General features: G+C 37.5%; 1 protein-coding gene across 1 annotated transcript in view; it reads right to left on the bottom strand.

Moving 5' to 3' along the window:
* Positions 1–21,479, bottom strand: part of GYRA (DNA GYRASE A) — a 49,553-nt gene that overhangs the window by 14,981 nt on the left and 13,093 nt on the right. The window contains 7 exon segments of the mRNA XM_089166657.1: positions 3,359–3,448; positions 3,538–3,608; positions 7,556–7,649; positions 7,751–7,837; positions 15,524–15,541; positions 18,161–18,280; positions 18,415–18,480. Of these exon segments, the coding sequence (XP_089022783.1) occupies positions 3,359–3,448; positions 3,538–3,608; positions 7,556–7,649; positions 7,751–7,837; positions 15,524–15,541; positions 18,161–18,280; positions 18,415–18,480 (546 nt within the window).

Below are 21,479 nucleotides of genomic sequence, written 5' to 3'. Positions count from 1 at the left end.
CCGAAGGGAAGATGTCAAGTTAAGGGACAATCTCCAAAGGTAGGGGAAAATTTGTCAAGATAAGTGTCAATCTCCAAAGGTAATAGAGATCAAGTTCTGCAAAGGTCAAACGACAAATCTTTAGCAAGGTTAGATCTCCGAAGGGAAGATGTCAAGTTAAGGGCAAATCTCCAGGGTTAACAGAGATCAAGTTCTGCACAGTCAAAAAGATAGCTCTATAGCAATGTTAGATCTCCAAAGTAGAAGATTGTGAAGGTAAGGGACAAACTTTCAAAGGTAACAAAGATCAAATTCTACATAAGGAAGTCTACATGAAAGGCATTGAATTGCAGACATCTTCAATCTCCCCCTCACGTGTAGCTTTACATGTGGGAAAACAATAACAAAGGAAAGGAAGAAATTGTAATGGTAAGATGAAAGTAACAGGAAAACAAATCTAGAGAAAATGACAAAATTTGAAAGGGGGTTGACCGAGCCTACGGGGCCACTGATGAAGGTCTGATATTACCAAATGGACCGGATTAGAAGATGTAGTCAAAGTAGAAGTAGATCCTCCAATCGGCTCGAGCAAATAAAGTCCATTTACCACGACCAATCTCCTTCCCCGTGACCAGATCCTGAAGTAGCAAAGTAGGAGTTGGTAGGGGTAGTAGAGGAAGCAGTGGTCGAGGCTGTACCGGCAGTAGAAGACTACAGAATACGTCGCAGAGTAGCGAACTCCTCCTGTGAAAAACTAACGTCTGCAGAGGGTGTGGTGGAAACTGTCTTAGAAAGATTAGCCTTTGGATTTCCCTTTCTTTGTGCTCGTTTTTGCTCAAAATCAGCAGGCTTCCCATGCAGTTTCCAACAATTTTCCTTGGTATGATATGGTTTGTGACAGTGCTCACACTTGACAATCTCCTTAGCCGGATCAGATTTAGTGTGAACAGACTGTAAAGCTGATTTCTCCATAATAGGAGTATGAAGCATGACTAATCGACGACTTTCCTCACACTGAACAAGAGCATAAGACTGTTCTAGTGTAGGAAAGGGAGAACGACTCAAGACTTGCACTCTAATCTGATCGTACTCCACATTCAAACCTGCCAAGAAGTCATATACTCGAATCTTATCAATGTACTTCTTATATGTCGCCACATCATCGGGATTAGTGGGGTGATAATCCCCATAATGATCCAACTCTTGCCAAAGAGATCACAACTCAGCATAATAGTGGGCCACAGTTAGTTCCTTTTGGGTAGTCTCATGAAGCTTCTTTCGTAGCTCATAAACCTGTGCATTATTCCCCAACTGTCCATATGTTTCAGTAGTAGCCTTCCAGATTTGGGCTGCAGTATCAAGTAATAGGTAACCCCAGGCAATATTTGGATGCATGGAATTCAAAAAGAATAACATAATAAGAGAGTCATTTGATATCCATTTACCTTGTAAAACACCTGCGGTAGTGGGTTTGATAGTGGTGCTCGTAATGTATCCAACTAGTCCTCTTCCAGCAATAGTCAGGTAAGCAGATAGAGACCAGATCAAGTAATTTGTGCCGTCAAATCTTACCGAAAGAGAATGAAGAGTGGGAAAATATTCGGATCCAGTGGGAGTTGTAGTATCATTTGTGGCTGCTATGTTGAAAGAATTGCCTACATTTCTTCAGTCTTCACCCCTTCAAAGTAACTGAAATGTCGCAGAATGCAATAGCCAAACCACCTAAAAAAAAGGTTATAAATAACCCCTTTTTTTTTTTTTTTCTTTTTTTCCCCTTCCAGTAATGACAATTATGTCCCTGAAAATCTGAATTTGCAAATAAATCTCAGAACTTATACAAATTTACATATAAGTCCCTACAATGCAAATTTACCAAAATAACCCTCAAACATATATTTTGTTTGCGCTAATCGAAGTGATTCAGATGAAGAATCAATCCTCAATCGCAGGCTTTAAGAACAACCCCAATCGAAGAACCTTAATCGCAGAATCTTAAGGCAGAATCCCAATCGAAGAACCTCAATCGCAGAATCCCAATCGAAGAACCTCAATCGCAGAATCCCAATCGAAAACCTCAATCGCAGGCTTCAGATGAAGAATAAGAGAAATCAGAGAAATCAGCGAAAAAAAGGTTGCAGGAGCAGCGGTATTGTAGCGGTAGGGCAGTGGTAGTGCAGGCTTCTTCTTCTCTTCTTCTTTCCCTTTTTTTCTGTTTTGGTGTTGTCAATTTGAATGCAACGGTACTGAATATCAGCCAAGAGGGGCGATGAGTTTCGATGGTTACTCGATTGGTTTGAAGAACTACTAGAAAAAAACGATGGGTTTTAATCCTTTTCTACGACAGAGATTGGTTTGAAGAATCAATTGGTTTGAAGAACTGCTAGAAAAAAACGATGGGTTTCAATCCTTTTCTACAACAGAGACAGCAAGAGAGGCGAGGAGGTAAGTTCGACACTCTTCTCTCTTTTCTTCTTAATTCCCTAATCGAGATTAGGCTCTGATGCCATGTTGAAATACAATGTTTGGCAGAATGGCTTTTTGATCCATGATATCAAGCCCTCTATTTATAATTAAGTGGAAAGTAGACTATTACAAGGAATAGAATTTTACATGAATGCAAACTCTAATTTAACTCCTATACAAACTCTTATTAGACTCCTAATAGAATCCAACACCCTGCCTTGTCACCTTGACAACCATGATCTCTACATTAAATTAATTTTGGGAACAGGACATGCGGCGATCGACACAAGGTTCCAACTCCTCACCCCCAACATTTTAGTGACAACAAGATCCACCCGTTGTATCAAGTATTAGCTGTTCACACCATAATCAGAGAAACAAACATAGAAATGGAACAATACAACCAAACTTAAAAGATCATATAAATAAGCTACCGATATGTATCAGTAGTCTAAAATATAGATAAAATTTATCCACATCAAAGGACAAAAATTGAAGCTTTACACCTCGACAAGAAGGGGATCTGAGGTACTCAATAGTAGAAACAATAGAACAAATTGAGTCAATACTGGTAAATAAAAGGATACAAAGTAATAAAACAATGACAATTGGACCGGTGTTCACATAATTCAGGCTATCAACATACTTTAGCCACCAGACCATCTGGCCAGAGGAATCAAACTGTTTGAATCATTCAGAGCAGTTTAGTCTTGATGATTCAATGACTGACCTACTCTCTTCCAACCCCCCCCCCCCCAAAAAAAAAAAAAAAAAGTAGGAAGTTAATCCAAAACCCTATATATTTCAGACCCCAAACTCACTGCTCCTCAAGTCAACCATTGAGTTGTGATTATTAACGTCATAATCTCTTAGCGCAAATACTAGAAGAAAATACTTCTAAGAGAACAATCTTTACCTGCAATATTTGTCTTTTGCTCGATAAGAGTTCATTTAACTTAGAAATTTCTTCTGTCAAGGATGTGCTTTCATTCACAAATTTTTTCCTCTGCACAACATGAGGAAAAAGTCAACATGGTACCATAAAATTTCAACTTAATCAAACAACAGATCAACTACAATAAGACCACCATGTACCTCTAGTGAAGTTAGCTTTCTAAGGGTTATGTCCAATAAAGCTTCTGCTTGTTTCTCAGACAACCCATATTCTGCATTGGCGAAGACAATATTAAAAAGCTAATCCAAACATGAGGCATAACTATCTGTTGACATATCTAACTCTAAGAACCATAAACATCTCAATAATAACAAAAAAAAAAACTGATAGATTAATCAGCTCCATTGGCCTTTCAATTGAATGACAAATTCTGATATTTCTTGACAGTTCTAACAAAAAATTTAGGAGCCAAACAAGACCAATTTTGACAATTGGGAACATGACGAATCCCAAAACATAGATGCAAGCACATTGATCAAAGTTCATGAACGACCATCCTCTTCCACTACAATGGTTCAACATCTCAATCTCAAGGCCCATCTCACCAACTCAAGAAGAAAGTTGACTCGGGATCACACCCGTTTAGTTGGTGGAGTTCCCCCCCCAACCCAAAAAAAAAAAAAAAAAACTTGAGGGGTATAAGTGATCATTTGGTGTTGAAGCTTATTGTCAAGCCCTTCTCAACACATTGGTGACCTCAGATTTTTTTTTTTTTTTTTAATTAGTGTAAAAATGAGTCAATGTCGTACAATGGTATTATAAAATTTTCCTTTTGAGCTTTAAAGGTATACGCAATCACATCAAACCCCGAATGCACCTCTCCACTTTATCCACCTTAATTTAAATATTTGGCAAACATCATCTTCTAAATCAGTCTTTTATTTACAATCGAGCCAATGTACCTAAAATAATCACATTGTGGGATATCCTTCTCATCAAATTTCATAATCTCATACACTATCCGATCAAAACTAAAGTTGCACACTAGATATAGATATTTTGTCTTCATTCTTCTTAGTTTAAAGTCTTTTGATTTCAAAGTTGCTCCCCATGATTCTAACTTGGTGTCAATCCCAACTTGTATCTCATTTACCAAAACAATATTATCAGCAAAAAGCAAACACCTAGAAATCCCATCTTAAATGTATTTCGTTCAACCATCCATTATAACTACAAATAACTATGGTCTCAAAGTTAATCCTTGATGTAGCTCAATTATAATCGAGAATTCAACACCTTGTCCCTTCACCGTTCTCACACTTGTCGCTAAACCATCATATCCATCTTTAACTATGTCAACATATTTACTTGCAACATCTCTTTCTCTAACACCTGCCAACTTAATGCCTAGGGACTCCATCGTAAGCCTTTTTTAGGTCAATAAATATCATATGAAGATCTTTCACTCTCTATACCTTTCCCTAAGTCTCTTAACAAGGTAAATAGCTTCCACTGTATATCTTCCCTGCATAAAACCAAATTTGTTCTCCATGAAAAAGGTTCCCACCCCCCTCAAACTGGTTTCAATTACTCTCCATGATTTCATAGTACGACTCACCAATTTTATGTCTCTATAGTTATTACAGCTTTGAAAATGGTGGGAGATCTCGCAAAATATCTCAGTTTTTTCATAAACCAAGACGAGATAGAGATCAAGTTCTACGAAATGGGATATCTTGCTCACGATCTCGCAATGTCTCCCCAAATCTCGCCATATCTCTCAATTTTCGCCCGATTTTTTGCGGATTGCAGCTGGATTTTCACTTGCAACTACTCTAAGCACATCTACAATATCAAAGGAAGATCAATCATTATTTGCTTGTCTTATGAACTTATGTGTTAATGACTTATATAGAACTTCTAATGTTTGCATAACTTTATCATTCTATTCTCGAAAGGCGAGATTGTGATACTCATATGGATGGAATCTTGATGACATTTAAGTTATTTGATGTATTTGATACACTTGCTTTTCATTTATATGCCTTAAAGGTTCTATATTACATGTTGTATAACATTGCATTCCCTAATCCTACAATATTTCGGTTTCACACTACGGGTAGACTTAGAAATCATACTTAGGGTTGTTTTCTCACAAATCCAACGCTACCAATATGTTTAAAAGGCCTTACATAGGCTAAATACCAAGTTTCAACCCACCAAGAGCCTAAAACCCACTGAGACGGGCCACCGAGTTGAAGAAAAAAAAATGCCATATCTCGATCGAGATCTCGCCATCTCGGTTTTTCAAGGTGGCAAGATCTCACTCTTCTACCATGGCTTTGAATATCTCCTTTAACTTTTATAAATTAGGGCCAAAATGCTTCTCCTCCATCCATCTAACATTTCCTTTGCACTCATAGTCTTATTAAATAATTTGGTCAACCAAGCTAGCCCATAGGTTCCTAAGATCTTCCATACTTCTATTGGAATTTCATAGGGATGTTGTGTCTTGCCTACTTTCAACCTCCTTGGGGCATCTTTTACTTCGGACATCGTAATTCTCCATATATATATTTGAAAGTTGGTGCTATAGTGACTAGTATAATCATCTAAGTCATAGATACTTAAAGTAAGTCCATTTATATTCACTTTTAATACATCTAACATAGTAATAAACTTTCCATCTCTTTTTGATGTCCTTATCATGTACTAGTACTTTACTATATTCACTTTTAATACATCTAACATAGTCTAGATCTCTAGTTTTTCAATCCCTTATTCTCATTATCTTATAAATAGTTTTCCCTTATATTTGGGCCTAGCTTATTTCATAACTCTTTACACTTCTTCTCCCTTACTTTTCCCACAAGTTTGTTAGATTCATGCCTAGCCAACTTATACTTCTTAGATCCTCTACATCCTTAGTCTTTTGCCATGTCTTAAAGATAGCTCTTGTATTCTTCAAATAGTTGTTTGAACCACACCAACCACCACCACATCTTTGTATGAGAATGGTGCTTTCCTCTTTTTTCACCTATGACATCTTTAGCCACCTTCCTAACACGCATCTATCTCATTCCACAATATACTAGTGTCCCCTATTCCCACTTTCCTTGTTTAACTACTTCATTTGTGAAATTTTCAAGGAATCTCCTTTTAATTCCACCACATTATCCTACGATAGTTAACCTCCTACCTTTCATGAGATTGTGGAGTGAGACACACACCAAGATCACTAGTCTATACTATGTGGTTAAGCTTTCCCCCGGTATAAAGGAAGACATTAGAACAATTAAAATAAAAGACTAGCTACCCACCTAACTAATGAAGTAAATCCATACTCCTACCTTTTGCCCACAATTTAGGCCCATTAAAGTTGCCCACAAAAGAGATGCCATGGACCAAAGCCCAACACATACATAAACCAACCCATAGTGCAATCCAATAGGCATCGTTTTCTTGTTAGATAAAAAGGGGTGGGAAAAATGAACATGTGGAACCTACATGTAGTGGGGTGGGGGAGTAGAAAAGGAAAGGAAAAAATTGTGTGGAAAAGTTACAAATATGGGTCCCACATTTATCATATCCCTCACTTTCCCACAAAGTCCCACTAATTTAGTGGGACTTTAAAAGGGGTTGGGGTGGGAAAATTAGAGGTGCCATGTCAGTAAACAGGGTTCCTTAAATCAAGAAAGCTTGTCTACTGATTTTTCCACCCCATTCAACCAAACAAACCATACTTTGGAATTTTGTGGAAAAGTTTACTTTTCCACCACACTTCAAATTCTTTCAAACAAATGATACCTAAAATAACCCCTCATAGTGACTTACCTACATCAAATTGCGACCTAGTTCTAGTCAAAGCTAGTTAGACCATCTGATCATACCATCAACATATGAATCATCCATGTGCATGGACCAGAACCTCTAATTACAACCATTTTGGCTTTATAGAGTAGGAGCAACTTCAACATCCAGAACACCAGAGAATATATACTTGGTTTCAATCCAGAATAAAGCTGGCAGTATCATAAAATCTTAAACTGCAACCACATTAAATTTGCAAACATGCTAGCAATGAAACAGCACCGGCATCAGGAATGCGTACTGATTTTGAAGCAAAGAATAAATTACATTAGAAATAAGATACTAGACCTTAAAAAATACAATAACAAATATAAAGGGAGACAAAATATTGAAAGATGAAAAAAATACCATTTCTTAAAGCTGACGAGGCCATAGTGTTATTTTGGGTATCCCTAATTATACGAATCACAGCATCCAAATTATCAAGTCCCACAATAATACCCTGATCAAAAAATACCACAAGTTAATAAGAAAATAAATTTATTCATTCATCTAAAAAGTAAGAAAAAATTAGAACAAGAACAATTTTAGCAATTATTGTACCTCTACAATATGTCTCCTTTCTTGAGCATGAGAAAGTTTAAACCTAGCACGTCGCTCAACAACAGAGCATCTAAAGTCGAGGAATGCCTGGGACATTTGAGAGAGAGAGAGAGAGAGAGAGAGAGAGAGAGAGACTTTTCCAGGTTAGTAATTTAAACATAACCCACGGAATTCCATATTTTCTAGAAGTAAAAATTAGTTCTAGAATACATAAGTAATAAGCCTAAAAGACATCAAAGCATAAAAATTGAAGGACACAATGATCTACATTAAAAGCCACGAGAGTAGATGAGTTTTGATGTAGCTATGGGCTATTGGCAGAATATTCTTCCTTGAAATGGAGTCTAGATAAAGACAGAGACGCCTTCCTGAAAAAACCAGGTAATGAATAGTGGTTCAGGGTTTAAAAAGGATTAATAAAACGTGAATGTATCTGATCATGTATCAAGTAGAAAGAAAGATGTGGAGGTCTAGACAAATCAGGTGGTAAAAAGTACTAGAATGGAATACAATTGATGCATTATCAAATCAAGAGAAGGCAGATTGAGGTGGAATTGGCATGTTGAACCTTTGTATGTTCCAGCAATCAGTCATTTGATCTAAATCAAAGAAGGTAATAAGCAACGAGTAAACCTAAAATGACTATGCAGAAGTAAGAAAAAGCATGAATGGGTTACAGTTGATGACAATTGATGGTATTGATAGGGTAGAATAGCATATCTAGGCCAATCTAGCTGGGCCATTTAGTTTGGGACACCACTTAGGTGATTGTATCATATCCGACCTTCAGCTTAACTATTCCTTGTATATGGAAGTCTAAAGAATCTCCCTCAACATAAACCTCTAACACTTTCAACTTCAAATCAAATACATTTAATGCTGCATGCATGTATCCTTCTACTTGTGTAGCTTGAAAATACTCTATTTTATACTCATGTACCATCTTTTTTCCAAACTGCCATCAGTCAAGAATTTGCTACCATAGAATCTTCTATTATAATGTCACAAGTTCTTTCACCAATTTGCTGTCCACAATGAATAAATAATTGTTAAGGTAAGATGATAATGAAAAGTGACCCTTGGCATCTCCCATTGGCCTTGCAATCGTAGAGTCAACTAAACATAACTAGTCACTTCTTGAATGCCTTAACTAGTCAACATCCTTAATCATAAGTATGAATGTATAAACAAAACATATGTCAAAAAAATTTTTTTTTTATTTTTTTTTATTATTTATTATTTTATTTTTAAAAAAAAAAAAAAAAAAAAAAAAAAAAAAATATTTATTTTTTTTTTTAAAATTTATTTTTTTTTTTTTAATAAAAAAAAAAACAGAATACAAAGCAGGCAGAAGATATTACAGGTTTATAAATTGATGCAACAGCCTAGAACAAAATTTCCTTGAAATTGCGAAATCACGAAAGAAAATCAGAGATCAAACAGTCGTGTAACCATCCAGACCAGCTGGTTCAGAAGAAAAGGACAAAAGTTGTTTTGTGGCTTGGAAATTTGGAAAGGATCGTGGAAACATGAGAAAGCATTAACCTGTAAATTGTAACTTCCCAATTTTCAATTTTTTTTTTTTTTCTTTTTTCCCCAAATACCCATAATAGCCCTCCATCAGACTTCCCACCAAAGTGGTATTCCCTCAAGTGATTACTAGCGATGACCAACAAAGTCATTAACTGACAACAAAGGCTAAAAGCCATGGGATATCAAAGTCATTGGTCAGAAGATAGGGGGGCCCCCCCTCCTTTATTGCAACAAGAAGTTAGAAATTATAAATTGAATATTATGTGCTTAAGTGCCCCCCGGCCCCCCCCCCCCCCCCCCCCCCCATGCCAACAGCTAACATGAAAATATGATACTTGTGGAGAAAAGGCCAGCAAGAACTTAGACCATCAATAAAAGTTTTCAAAAAAACAAGGCTGATTTCAACAAACATACGAGACAAATATGTCCTGGGCTGATCGATACCAAATACAGCAACTCAGCTTTAGAGACCTTACCCATCATGCTAACCAAATACGTGTAGCTTTACGGCATAGTTTGCATTTTGACTGAAATGTCAAACTTTTTACAGTTAACACATGGAAACAAAATAACATATTCCGCATGTTAATTAATGGGTCTTCAATGTTTGGGCTTCTTATCATTGAAATGGATCATATTCCCAAAAATCCCAATAACATGCATTTTGACCGTTTCTGTGGGCATATTTTACTGTCATTTCAGAGGCATCTTTCAGTTTCACAACAAACCCTTGTCACCAGCCCTCCAGCATCTTGACAACTATGAACCTAAAGACAAACCAGAGATTCCCATGAACCAATGGACTTCATGGTTGTAAATCATTTCCAGGGGCAGCATAAGGCCTAGGTAACTCCCCCACACCAAGGGTGTTTTGGTCATTTTAGATAAATTTTGTGAAGTCCAAGTTAGGTTATCATTGGACGGGAACCTAGATCTACTTTATTTTTTTAAATTGTGTCATTATTTTGTAAGTAATTGAAGAGTCCTTACTAGGGTTGGATTCCTAGTTTGTGAGGGAGTCCATTACGGTGGTCCCAGTCCTTGTGAAGGACCAACATCTACTCTTAGAATTCAAATTGGAACTCTCTTAGAATTAGTTATGACTTATGAAGGTTCCTTTTATGAGTTAAAGTACTAAGAATTTTATTTAGAACTAGTTTGCAAGTTAAGAGTCCTAGTTTGTTTTCTTTTTGGAAGTTGAGTCCTATTATGTTTTCCTACATCTAGGCTATAAATCAGCCACTCTGAGTTGTAACAAGGCAGACTTGAATTATTGAATAAAATCTGAGATTGAAGAAAGAGTGGAGTCATGAGTTCCTAAGAGGAATCCCACAGCTAGGTGTGTGATAAAATTCTGCAATTCTTCTTCAAGTTCCCCTCCTTCAAGCCTATGGCAGCAACCCAATTCAAGCATTACAGCAGCTTCCTCCATTCAAGTAAGTCCAAACCAGCCCTCCCCTTTCCACACTTTTTTCCCTCCGGTAGCAGCACCCTCCCTCCCCTCTGAAAACCTAGATCCCCTACTCCATTTAACCCCATTAAGGGTTAACACTAGATTCCTTTTAAACCTAACCCTAATTACGATTCCAGATCTGAAACCATAATTATAGCGAGGTTTCAACCCTTAAATATAAAACCGAATCCTCTATAACCCTAACCTAACTCTTTCAAACCCTAAAACCACCCAAACCCCTTCCACCGAAGGTACTTACAGCCATAGAAGACTGCTGATTCTGAAGAAAGTGGATCCTGGAGTAAGCTTGGTTCTAGGGAAATATTCCAACAACTAAACCCTAGAAATTGATTCACATAAACCCAGACCTTTGACCTCAGACCACAGCCACAGCCCAGCTGGGCTTGACATGCTGTTGCACGTGTTGTGGGCACCCAAATCCAAGTAGAGCATACATACATTACTCACCACATTTCCCTTATAGGAACCATAAATTTTTATATTCAAGTCTTCTAACTTGTTCCTAACCAATGTGGGACCAATCATATAAGTGTCTTTTAAAAGAGACTTGCCAAAAGACCAATAGTTCAAACCCAACCACTTTAATTGTTCTAGAAACAAGACAATGTACAAAATGCAACACTAATTTTTGTGTTCTTTGGCCTTTGATCTGACTTTTGCCAAAATCTTGAATGGAATAGCCCATGCAGCTGATTTCATCTATATTTAGCCTGCGTCCACATAGATTCTAGCCTCTTTTTTTTAGTGAGAGGAACCTCAAACTAGCTATTGAGGAGAGTCCTAATTGAAATAGGACACCCCTATCGTTGTATTTTTAGGTCCTTTTTGTTTCTAATTTCTTTCCTAATCTGATTTGTACTCCTATTCCCCCTATAAGTTGGTTCCAGTCTGTGAGCTGTAAATCTATAGATACCCTATTAGGGTGGATGAATGAAATCAACTTTGTAAAGCAACTTTTTCTCACTTGACAACATGGTATCAAAGCTAGGGTAAGAACCGACCGCCTTTTCTGTTGCTGAGCAAGGGCTTGAAGTATTTTCTTCTCCAACTCAATCGCAGCCCCTCCAATCTCAACTGCTGCAAGGGGCTTTCTTCTTCCTATCGCAACTGGGTTCCAGTCCTATTGCAGCTTGGTGATTCTGCTCCTATTGCCATCCAATCCTGTCCAAAAGTTAAAAATGAAAGCAAGTTCAGCACCCATCTCCATCGCATAAAATCAGGTCAGCTGCAATTTGTCTTTTCCCATTGGAGCCACCTTGCGGCAGCCTTTTTCTTTCTATTTTAAAGGCAACAACTGAAAAGATAATGATGATTCAGATTGTTGCCCTCTCTTTACCCCTTATAACCTAAAAAAACATGGAATGAATTCCTTCTGGAACCTGTGCAGAAACTGATCTCTGTTATGCCTGAAGATTTGCCTATTCTTCTCGGCAATCTTCCCCTTCAGAGACATAACCTTGCTGCAGATCTGAATTTCTATTTTTCCTGCTGTACCCTAGAAGTTATTATCCAATTGCAATATTTTTAGCGCTATAATAGTTCAAGAATCTTTGATTGTAGTTTGTTTTTTTTTTTTTTTTTGCCCCTAAGTTTCCCCAGCCCTAAATTGGTTGTAATTCTACCCTAACTGTCACTCAAATAGATTAGTGGGGTTTGTTACCCTAATTGTTACCCAAATAGTTCAGTAGAGTTTGCAAGGCTAAAACTAGGAAAAAGATGACTAGATCAGAATCAACTACAACCACAAACCCCATATCTAATACATCTGAAAGCCCTAATGAGACTAATTACCAACCTCTTTGTTCTTATCTTACAATCCTAGATGTTTCAGACTACTTAACGTGTCAAGGTTTGCCTAATTTACTATCATTGGCAGTTGGCAGATGACTGCTAGGACATATCACAGGAACTACTGCAAAACAAAAAGAAACCTTGGATCAGTACAAGAGTGATGGCTTGCACATTATTCTCTGGTAATAGCATTCCTGATTAGATTCATAAAACCAGAGCTACCAAACCTTCCTTCTGTTGGACCCTGATGCTAGTATTTGGACTACTGCACAGAAGACGTATAGTAAAGTTGGAAATAGGGCTCAAGTCTGTGAACCTCGCAAACAAATTTATGAGACCAAACAGAAGGATATAACACTCTCTCAGTACTACAACACCCTCAATGCATAATGCAGGAGATTGACCATTACAACACATTCCATCCCAATACTGTTGATGACATTACATCCTATCACAAGCACCTTGAAGAGACCCCTGTATATGATACCTAGGACTTCAAGGTGAGTATGACCCTGTTCGGCTTCAGATTCTCAGTCGAGATCCCTTTCTTATCTTAAAGGAATCATATGCTTTTGTTCACAACAAAGACTTTCATCGTGTGGCAATGCTCCCTTCTTCTACACCTGATAGCTCAACCCTTCAGACTCATACTGGAAATAGTAGAGAGGCACCAAAAGAAGTTATCAAATGCAAGGTTGTGGTAAACCATGCCATGCAAAATAAAAATGCTGGAAGCTGCATGAGAAGCCCATAGACTTTGACGCAAAAAGAAAAGCTAGAGGTGGAAAGAATCAGGGAAAGACTCAAGCCAATCAAAATGAAGTTGACTCAGCACCTTCCACTGAAGCTAACATGCTCTCAAAGATCTCCGACAAGAACTGCAGGCTCTTCATCAGTTACTACAAGCTGCCCCCACTACCACATCTATAGCTGCCTCTGCTACTTCTAATAACTATTAAGCCCACTCAAGAATTTCTGAACTACCTTTTCGTGCTTCAAATGTATCTACCTCCTATATTATAGATTCTGGCTACCAATCACATTACAGATTAGTCCATCAATACACCCCTTTGTCAAAAAAGACGCAGTCCATAAGGCAAATAGATCCCTCTCCTCCATCTCTGGGAAAGGGACCATTCACTGCTCTTCCACCTTAACCATGTCTTCTATTTTGCATATTCCCTCAATTTCAACTAATCTCTTATCAATTAATAGTTTTACTAAGGATTTAAACCACAAAGTTACTTTATTTATCCTTCTCCTTATGTTGTACAAGATCTGGTGACAGAGGACGCTTGGACATGGCAAGGTGCAGAATGATCTCTACCTACTCGACAGCAAGGAACCTCCTACTGCTGCAACCTTCTTCACCAACACCACAGATTCACTGTCTCCTCGAATATTCACCTTCTCCATCAGACGCTTGGTCATCCTCCAGTTAAAACCTTATACTTCCTTTTTCCAAATTTAGTTAAGGCACTGTAACAAAGAATTTTTTTTTTTGGGTGAAACACCTATCTAAGCTAAACAAGCACCCTTTATTTATTCCCTTTTTCTGCCTTTTAATTTAGTTCATTCTGATGTAGGGCCCTACTCGTTTTAATTCCATTTCTAGTTACCAGTGGTTTGTAACCTTCGTTGACTACCACATTGTGCCATTAGGCATATCTAATGCGACACAGGAGTGAAGTCTTCTAATGCTTCCAAGTATTCCACAAGATGATACAGACTCAGATCGATGGCACAATCAAAGCACGTCAAACTAACAATGGTAAAGAATATTTGGAGCATACTTTTCAGGCATACTTAGCAGATTATAGTATTCTCCATTAAACCAATTGTGTTGATACCTAAGCTCAGAATGGCATAGCGAAAAAGGGGCATTGGATAAAAGTTGCTCATGATTTGATGTTTACACCTAATGTCCCCTCCCAGTATTGGACAGATGTTTTTCTCCCCACACCCTACCTAATCAACTGGATGCCGTCTTGCATTCTTGATTCCCAATCCCCTAGTGCTATACAACTTGGAAAGAACACCCTTTATAGTACCTCCAAAGGCATCTAGTTGTGTCCTCTATGTTCGCAATCATCACTGTCCTGGCAAGCTTAATCCACGAAGCATTAGATGTATCTTTGTGGATTACTCACCTTCCAAGAAGGGCTACATCTTCTCTACCTATCTAAAACACAAATTGACATTGCTGCTGATGCTAGTATTTTGTGAGTCAATTTCATGCATGATCAACATTCCAATCATATGTCTACCATCTTCCGAATTCTTCACCACCTAAAATATGCCCCAGGGAAAGATTTTCTCCTATGCCACATGACCATCTGCGAGTTAAAGCTTACACTAATGCGAGCTAGGGAGGTTCACATGATCGAAAGTCCACCTCAGGGTATTGTACTTCGTAGGTGGGAATTTGGTCACTTGGCAAAGCAAGAAGCATAATATTATTGCAACATCTAATGCTGTTCGAGCCATGGCTCAAGAGAGTTGTGAATTATTATGGTTACACGGTCTTTGTGAAGACCTTGGTGTGCTAGCACCTCTTCCCATGATGCTCTATTTTGACAACAAGGTTGCCATAAGCATTGTCCATAATCTAATAAAACATGATGGGACAAAACATGTGGAGATTGACAAGCACTTTGTAAAAGAAAAATTGGGGAAGCAGCAGCATCTATATGCCATTAGCGAAGTATACATATCAAGTAGCAGATGTCTTCACCAAAGGTTTAACTAGTTGGGTAATCCCTCCTATTTTAACTAAGTTGGGCAAGTGTGATATCTATGGCCCAACTTGAGGGGGAGTGCTCCCTTGTGGTAGCGCAAGTTATTGAGGAGAGTCCTAATTGAAATAGGACTCCTTCTCATTATATTTTTAGGTCCTTCTGTTTCGTATGTCTTTCCTAATCAGATATGTACTCCTATTCCCTCTCTAAGTTGGTTCTAGCCTACAAAAAGAACACCAACAAACTTTCTTCCAACTGTATGGGGTTGGTTACATGGATTCTTGCCTTCCAATCAGCTCTATTTGAGGCCATACTACTATACTAGATATAAGGCCTAATATGCATATCCTTCCTCACCAATTCTCTTAAGGTTATCTTAGGTCTGCCCCTAGCTCTTCGAATTACTTCAATCTGGATTAGATCACTTCTCCGTATAGGGGCATTTATAGGCCTCCATTGAACGTGGTTGTGCCACCTCAAACGACTTTCTCGTAGCTTATCACTTATCGAAGCTACTCCCGGCCCAACTCTAATACGATCATTCATTATCTTATCCTTCCTAGTTTGCCACTCATCCATCATAGCATCCTCGTTCCAACTACACTGAGAACATCCATATGATAAATCCATAAGGGTGAATGAATGAAATCAACTTGGCAAGCAATTTGTTCTTACTTTACAACAATTTCAACCACATCTCCAAAGTAACTGAACATTTTTTTCCACAAATCATTATTATTATTTTATATATATATATTCAAAAGCTTGTTGGTTTTGTGTAATTTCAATATCTGTTATACAACTTTTTTTTATCTATGAGTTCAACACTTCGAAATTTTTTCCCCAGTTATTATATTTTTAAATTATCAAGGAAATGCTAATTTTATTGGATATAAAAATGAAAACCTTAGGATGTTGTGACATCTATTGGACACCACTGGATGGTTTACGACCTCAACTCACTTCTTTTTCAGCCATTAAATTAATTAGTCTATTTTTCATCATTATTAAAATATTTACAAATGCTATAAATATTTAAGATTTAATTAGAACTATCCATTTTTTGCTTGATAATTATTTTATACATGCATACTACATGTCAAAAATGATATGATGTCAACTATGCTTTCCCATAATTAGATTTAATAATTGGAAGTATGAGTAATTTGTAAAGGAAATTATGCGTGTAGGACATTTTAGACATCTGATCATCATAATGGTCACAACGCGCAGTCCAAAATGGAACTCTCAAACATATTTATCTCATAAATATGATACTGACATTGGGTTCAAAGGCCTAATACAGGCTAGATACCAAGACTCAGCCAGATCCCCTCATCAAATACTCCTCAAGAAGGCTACTGAAGTTGGTACCAAAAAAAATGTACAACTTGTTGAGAGTCAACTTGGTCTTTTGAGGACCTGAAACAGAACTGGCCCTCAAGTTTGATCTTGAACATGGGGGTAAAGGTAGACTTCATGTATTAAGCTATCATTGTAAGCATGGTTGTGTGGGTTTCTCACAAGCACAAGAAGAGTTGTAGCTCCAAACACAGTGGGTGTAGTGTTGAATCTTGTAAGGGGTGGGACTTGGCACAATGGTTGGTAGACTACAGTTGCAGCTTAAGGTCTAGGTATCAAAACAACCTTCCAGCAAAAAATTGCTAGGATAAGATTGCGTAGGAAAACTCCCCCACCCCTGGACTGTGCTTGTGCAGAAGCCTTTGGCACCGGGTTTGAACTTCACATTTCTTGTGCAATGGGTGTAATACAAACAGGAGTTGGTGCTCTTGGCTATGGGTGTGGTCAACGAATTTGTTGCGCACAAAGGCCAAATTTGAGGCCGAACTCGAACAGTCACTTGCACAGTTGAACCATGTATTGTGATTTGTAATTTGCCTTCGGGTACTGATTTAAGGACTGTGCACATGAGGTAAGTTGTGAGAAATATCTATAGATATCAGTTATTCACCCTTCATCACAGTGATCCATCAGACATAACAATCTGATGGCTCCTTTAACCTCTAAAGCATGATCTAACAATTCTAAAGAAAAAGGTTACATACTTTTTGTGAATCAACTTCAAAATTTGTGCACTCAATTGGCTTCTATGATATCATCTGGCAGGTGCCTGTTTGGAGTGATAACAATCTAACATCTCAACATCTGGATAAAGAGTGTAATTTATAATTTGCAAAGCTCGAACATACCAAAATACCAGTATTTTCTTGCTACTTTAAATACATAAAAGTTCATAAATAATACAGGCAAATGGCAGTGATAGCAGCAAATTATTCAGAGATGCTATCTTTCTTATGAAAACAAAGATCTTAGATATTAAAAGAAACAGAGTCTGCACAGTCCTCCATGGTTAGGATATGGCTTTTAAGTTGACTTTCATTTCCAACCTGCATCTTCACCAAAGGATGCCGGGTAAACAAGGTAGATATCCCCTAACATGGACTCATCAACCACAGCTATAACAAAGTGTAGTCACAAGTGAAGGCCTTCACAGCAACATCACATTTAGAAATTCATCAATATTTAATCCACTGAGAGATCCCACGATGCATCAACCAGTAGTAGTTACAAATCATGCAAATTGTAAAAAATAAAAAAAACAAAAACAAAAAGGAAAAAGAAAAAAGAAAAAAAAGTGCACAAAATATACAAGGTAAATGACATGTAAAATACAGCCAAACACAATTGTAAGCAAATGCATATTAGTCTTGATTCACACCTCCACTTACACGTATACATATGTCCATTGAGCATATTATCAAAATCTTTTTTAAATGAATCATTATCAAATTCTTTTACTTATAAAATTCAACAAGGAAAAAACATCATCACGGTTTCAATTGCCAAAGCAACAATGCCAAAGAAGGGTCTAGAATACACTAACCCCACCATGTTACAGCTAAAGCTTGACTGAAGAGCAGTATGGCGATACAGGTTGTTAAGAATAATGGAAGGATCTGATCCCCTTTTCAACTGACAATAAAACATCAGACCTAGTTAATATAAAGTGAAAATGCAGTAATCTTCATTTGAAGCAGGGCAGGCAGTGAGATTCAGAAATATGTGACTCTCCAAACTAAAAAAGAATAAGGTAATATTCTATATACTTCTATGACTATGCGCATTCCAGAGCGATCACTTTCATCACGGATATCACTAATGCCTTCAAGAATCTGAACCAAAATCAAAAGGTACACATCAATTATAAAAATAAAATCAAAATATTCATTTTAACAATTTAGAAATTGAGAGAAAAAAGATAAACTGATGACCCCCAAAAAAAAAACCTTTTGAGCCATTAAGCCAAACGTAGGATCAAAGAACAGGAATTAAAACCAAACACAAGCAAATAAAGATATTAGATACAGTGGCATTGACGTGGATAGACCAGAACAACTCATTGTGAAAGCCTAAGGCGGTGTTTGTTTGATGGAATAAAGGTGGGGTGGGTTTGCAAATTTTTCCATTAAATCCCAAAAGTGTGGTTTGTTTGGTTGATGGGGGTGGGAAAGCTAGAGACAAGCTTCCTTAATTTAAGGAAGTTTGTCTAGTGAGGTGGCATGCTAACTTTTCCACCCCATACCTTTTCAAAACCCCACAAAATATGTGGAATTTTTTGAAAAAGTGTGGAAAACCAAGAAGTCCACATTTAACACTTTTCCACAAAATCATTTCCTTTCCTTCTCCCTCACCCCATTACACATGGGGCCCACATGTTTTTTTTTTCACCTCTTTTTTCCCACCCCACCTTTGCAAACAAATGCAGCCTAAGCCAAAATAGAAGCAGCCCAACCTGCTGGGCTTGTAGGACTTATTTCCATGTTCAAGATAAGCAACTTATATTATTTATCTTAATTAATTTTATTTTGGTAAGACTTAGCTACATAGGAGTTGCCACTTTCCTAGTTTAAGGCATATTTTAGTTAAATAATACTAAATAACCTTATTTGAGTTTGAGCATTTTTTTACACCAAAACAGCCAAGCAAGATTAGATTTGGAATGGAATACTTTTCTACACAGGTGGTTTATGTGTGTGGTGTTGCTCTTTGTTGTTTATCTTTCTTCACTTTGGTTCAACTTACAAAACCTCCCACAAGTACTATCTCCTTCACCTAATTATTCTCCTTTCTGTCTGCAATCTTTATTGTTCTGCCTTTCTTTTCTTATTTCTCCCGTCTCTCATTACTCTTTCATTTTTTCTATTTTCATTAATCTCTCATATCATTGGCATACTGCTAGGTTGAAAGAAAAAAATTCAAAACTCAGTTAACCCACAGGTATCATTTGTCTGAAAGAATTTCAAGTGGGGTGGGAAAAAAGGAGTGAAAAAGTAACTTTTCCACAAAATTTCAAAGCATGGCTTGTTTGGTTCAATAGGGTGGGAAAGTCAGCAGACAAGCTTCTTTGATTTAAGGAACCTGTCTGCTGACATGGAACTCTATTTTTCCCACCCCACCCCCTTTAAAATTCCACAAAATTAGTGGGACTTTGTGGGAAAGTGAGGGATATGATCAATGTGGGACCCACATTTGCAACTTTTTCTACAAAATCTCTCCCTTTCCTTTTCTGGTCCCCCACCCTACTACATTAGGTCCCACATGTTTATTTTCCCCACCCCTTTTTACATAGAAACAAATGATGCCTCAAGGTTTGGACTGAAATCCAGAAGCATACTGCCCTACCCTGAAGTAACCCAAGGTCTTAACTCCTAAACACTTGCCCCTAGACCCCTACAATTTCCTCTCTTGAGAGAACCAAATTTGGATTCTCAGATTCTCCTGCCGCTACTGCCAATCCCTGTTTCAGGCTGTTATCATCAGTTGATTTTGGAACAATATTGGTTGATCTTAGGACGGTAAGGTATTAAGAGCTTATGCCTCAAAATTTTTACTTGAAAGGAACTGCCCTGGGGGAGTTCTATAGATTTGATTGATTCAGTTTTCTATCAAAGGTTTAAGATAAGATTCTTTTACTTTATTACATCTTAGGCTACATCACAAAATTGCATTCAAGCCCCTGGTGATTTGAATGATTCAGTTTTCTATCAAGATTTAAATTCCAGAATTGCCCCTTCTCATAAAAACTTATTTGCTCATATACCTTTAGCATGGTTGCTCACCTTTGAGAATTTCACAGATTTAAAGGTGGCAGAGCAGAAATACCATAGGAATCCATAAACTACCCATATTTCAGTCTGAATTCTGATGCTTCATAACTTCAATCCTATATCATATTAAGACGACAGTAAGGTTCAACACCCTGTTTCTGAATGTGACTAGTTGAACTTTGACCAACTTAAGCTATTTCCCAACCCCCACCCCCATTTTCTCAGCAGGAAGAAGGGAACCCCAAACTTTGGCCTGATTTTCTCACCATATGGAACTGGGGGTTACAACATCACTACGAAAGACATCACTTTGCTGCATATTGGTGAACATCATCAAGTTACAGTGCTTGACTGTTTCTTCACACTACACTAACCTATACCATAAAATAAGTTACCTCCAGTATGTAGATGAAGCCTTTTATATGGCAATTGTGGAGGACTTTTGAGCGCTTCAACTAGCACATAATGATGTGACCTGCATTAGTCATACAGCCAGAGGAAAACTACTGGCACATCAATCCATGAGTAGGCTTAATCCACCCCATTACCTTACGTAGGGTTAGCCATAGGATAACCTGAAGGGGACCAATTTTTACACATGTATCACCCATAAGTACTGTACTTTCGGGACTTGTGCCTTTATGAGTATGTCACATACACTATATACTATTTCATAACTGTAAAACAATATGTTTATTCATCCATGGAGCAAAATTTACTGGCTGTACAATATTACATACACTATTATACTTTTTCATAATTAATTAGCATCCATTTTTTTTCATTCATGGTGCATAATTTACCTGCTCTACTCGCCTTTTCTGTCTCCTGGTAATAATAATGTTTACAATAGGTAATATTGCATGACGTAGTGTATGCTACCCATGGTTAGAGATCTCATTTTTCCAGCCCACAGAGACGAGATCTATGTCGATCCCAAGATTTACTCCAACTCAACCAAGACCGAGATCTCAGTTCAAGATCTCAGTCCAACCCATCCCATTTTTAAAGAATCTTGGCTCAAGTCAAGATGAGGTTCTAGTCTTGTCTCGAATCTCTCTCCT

Source organism: Hakea prostrata, chromosome 1 (genome assembly GCF_041222555.1).
Source record: "Hakea prostrata isolate BN-2017 chromosome 1, UWA_Hpros_2, whole genome shotgun sequence".
Taxonomy (NCBI): Eukaryota; Viridiplantae; Streptophyta; class Magnoliopsida; order Proteales; family Proteaceae; genus Hakea; species Hakea prostrata.
Note: the sequence above shows the minus strand (reverse complement) of the source record. Positions and strands in the feature narration are given on the sequence as shown.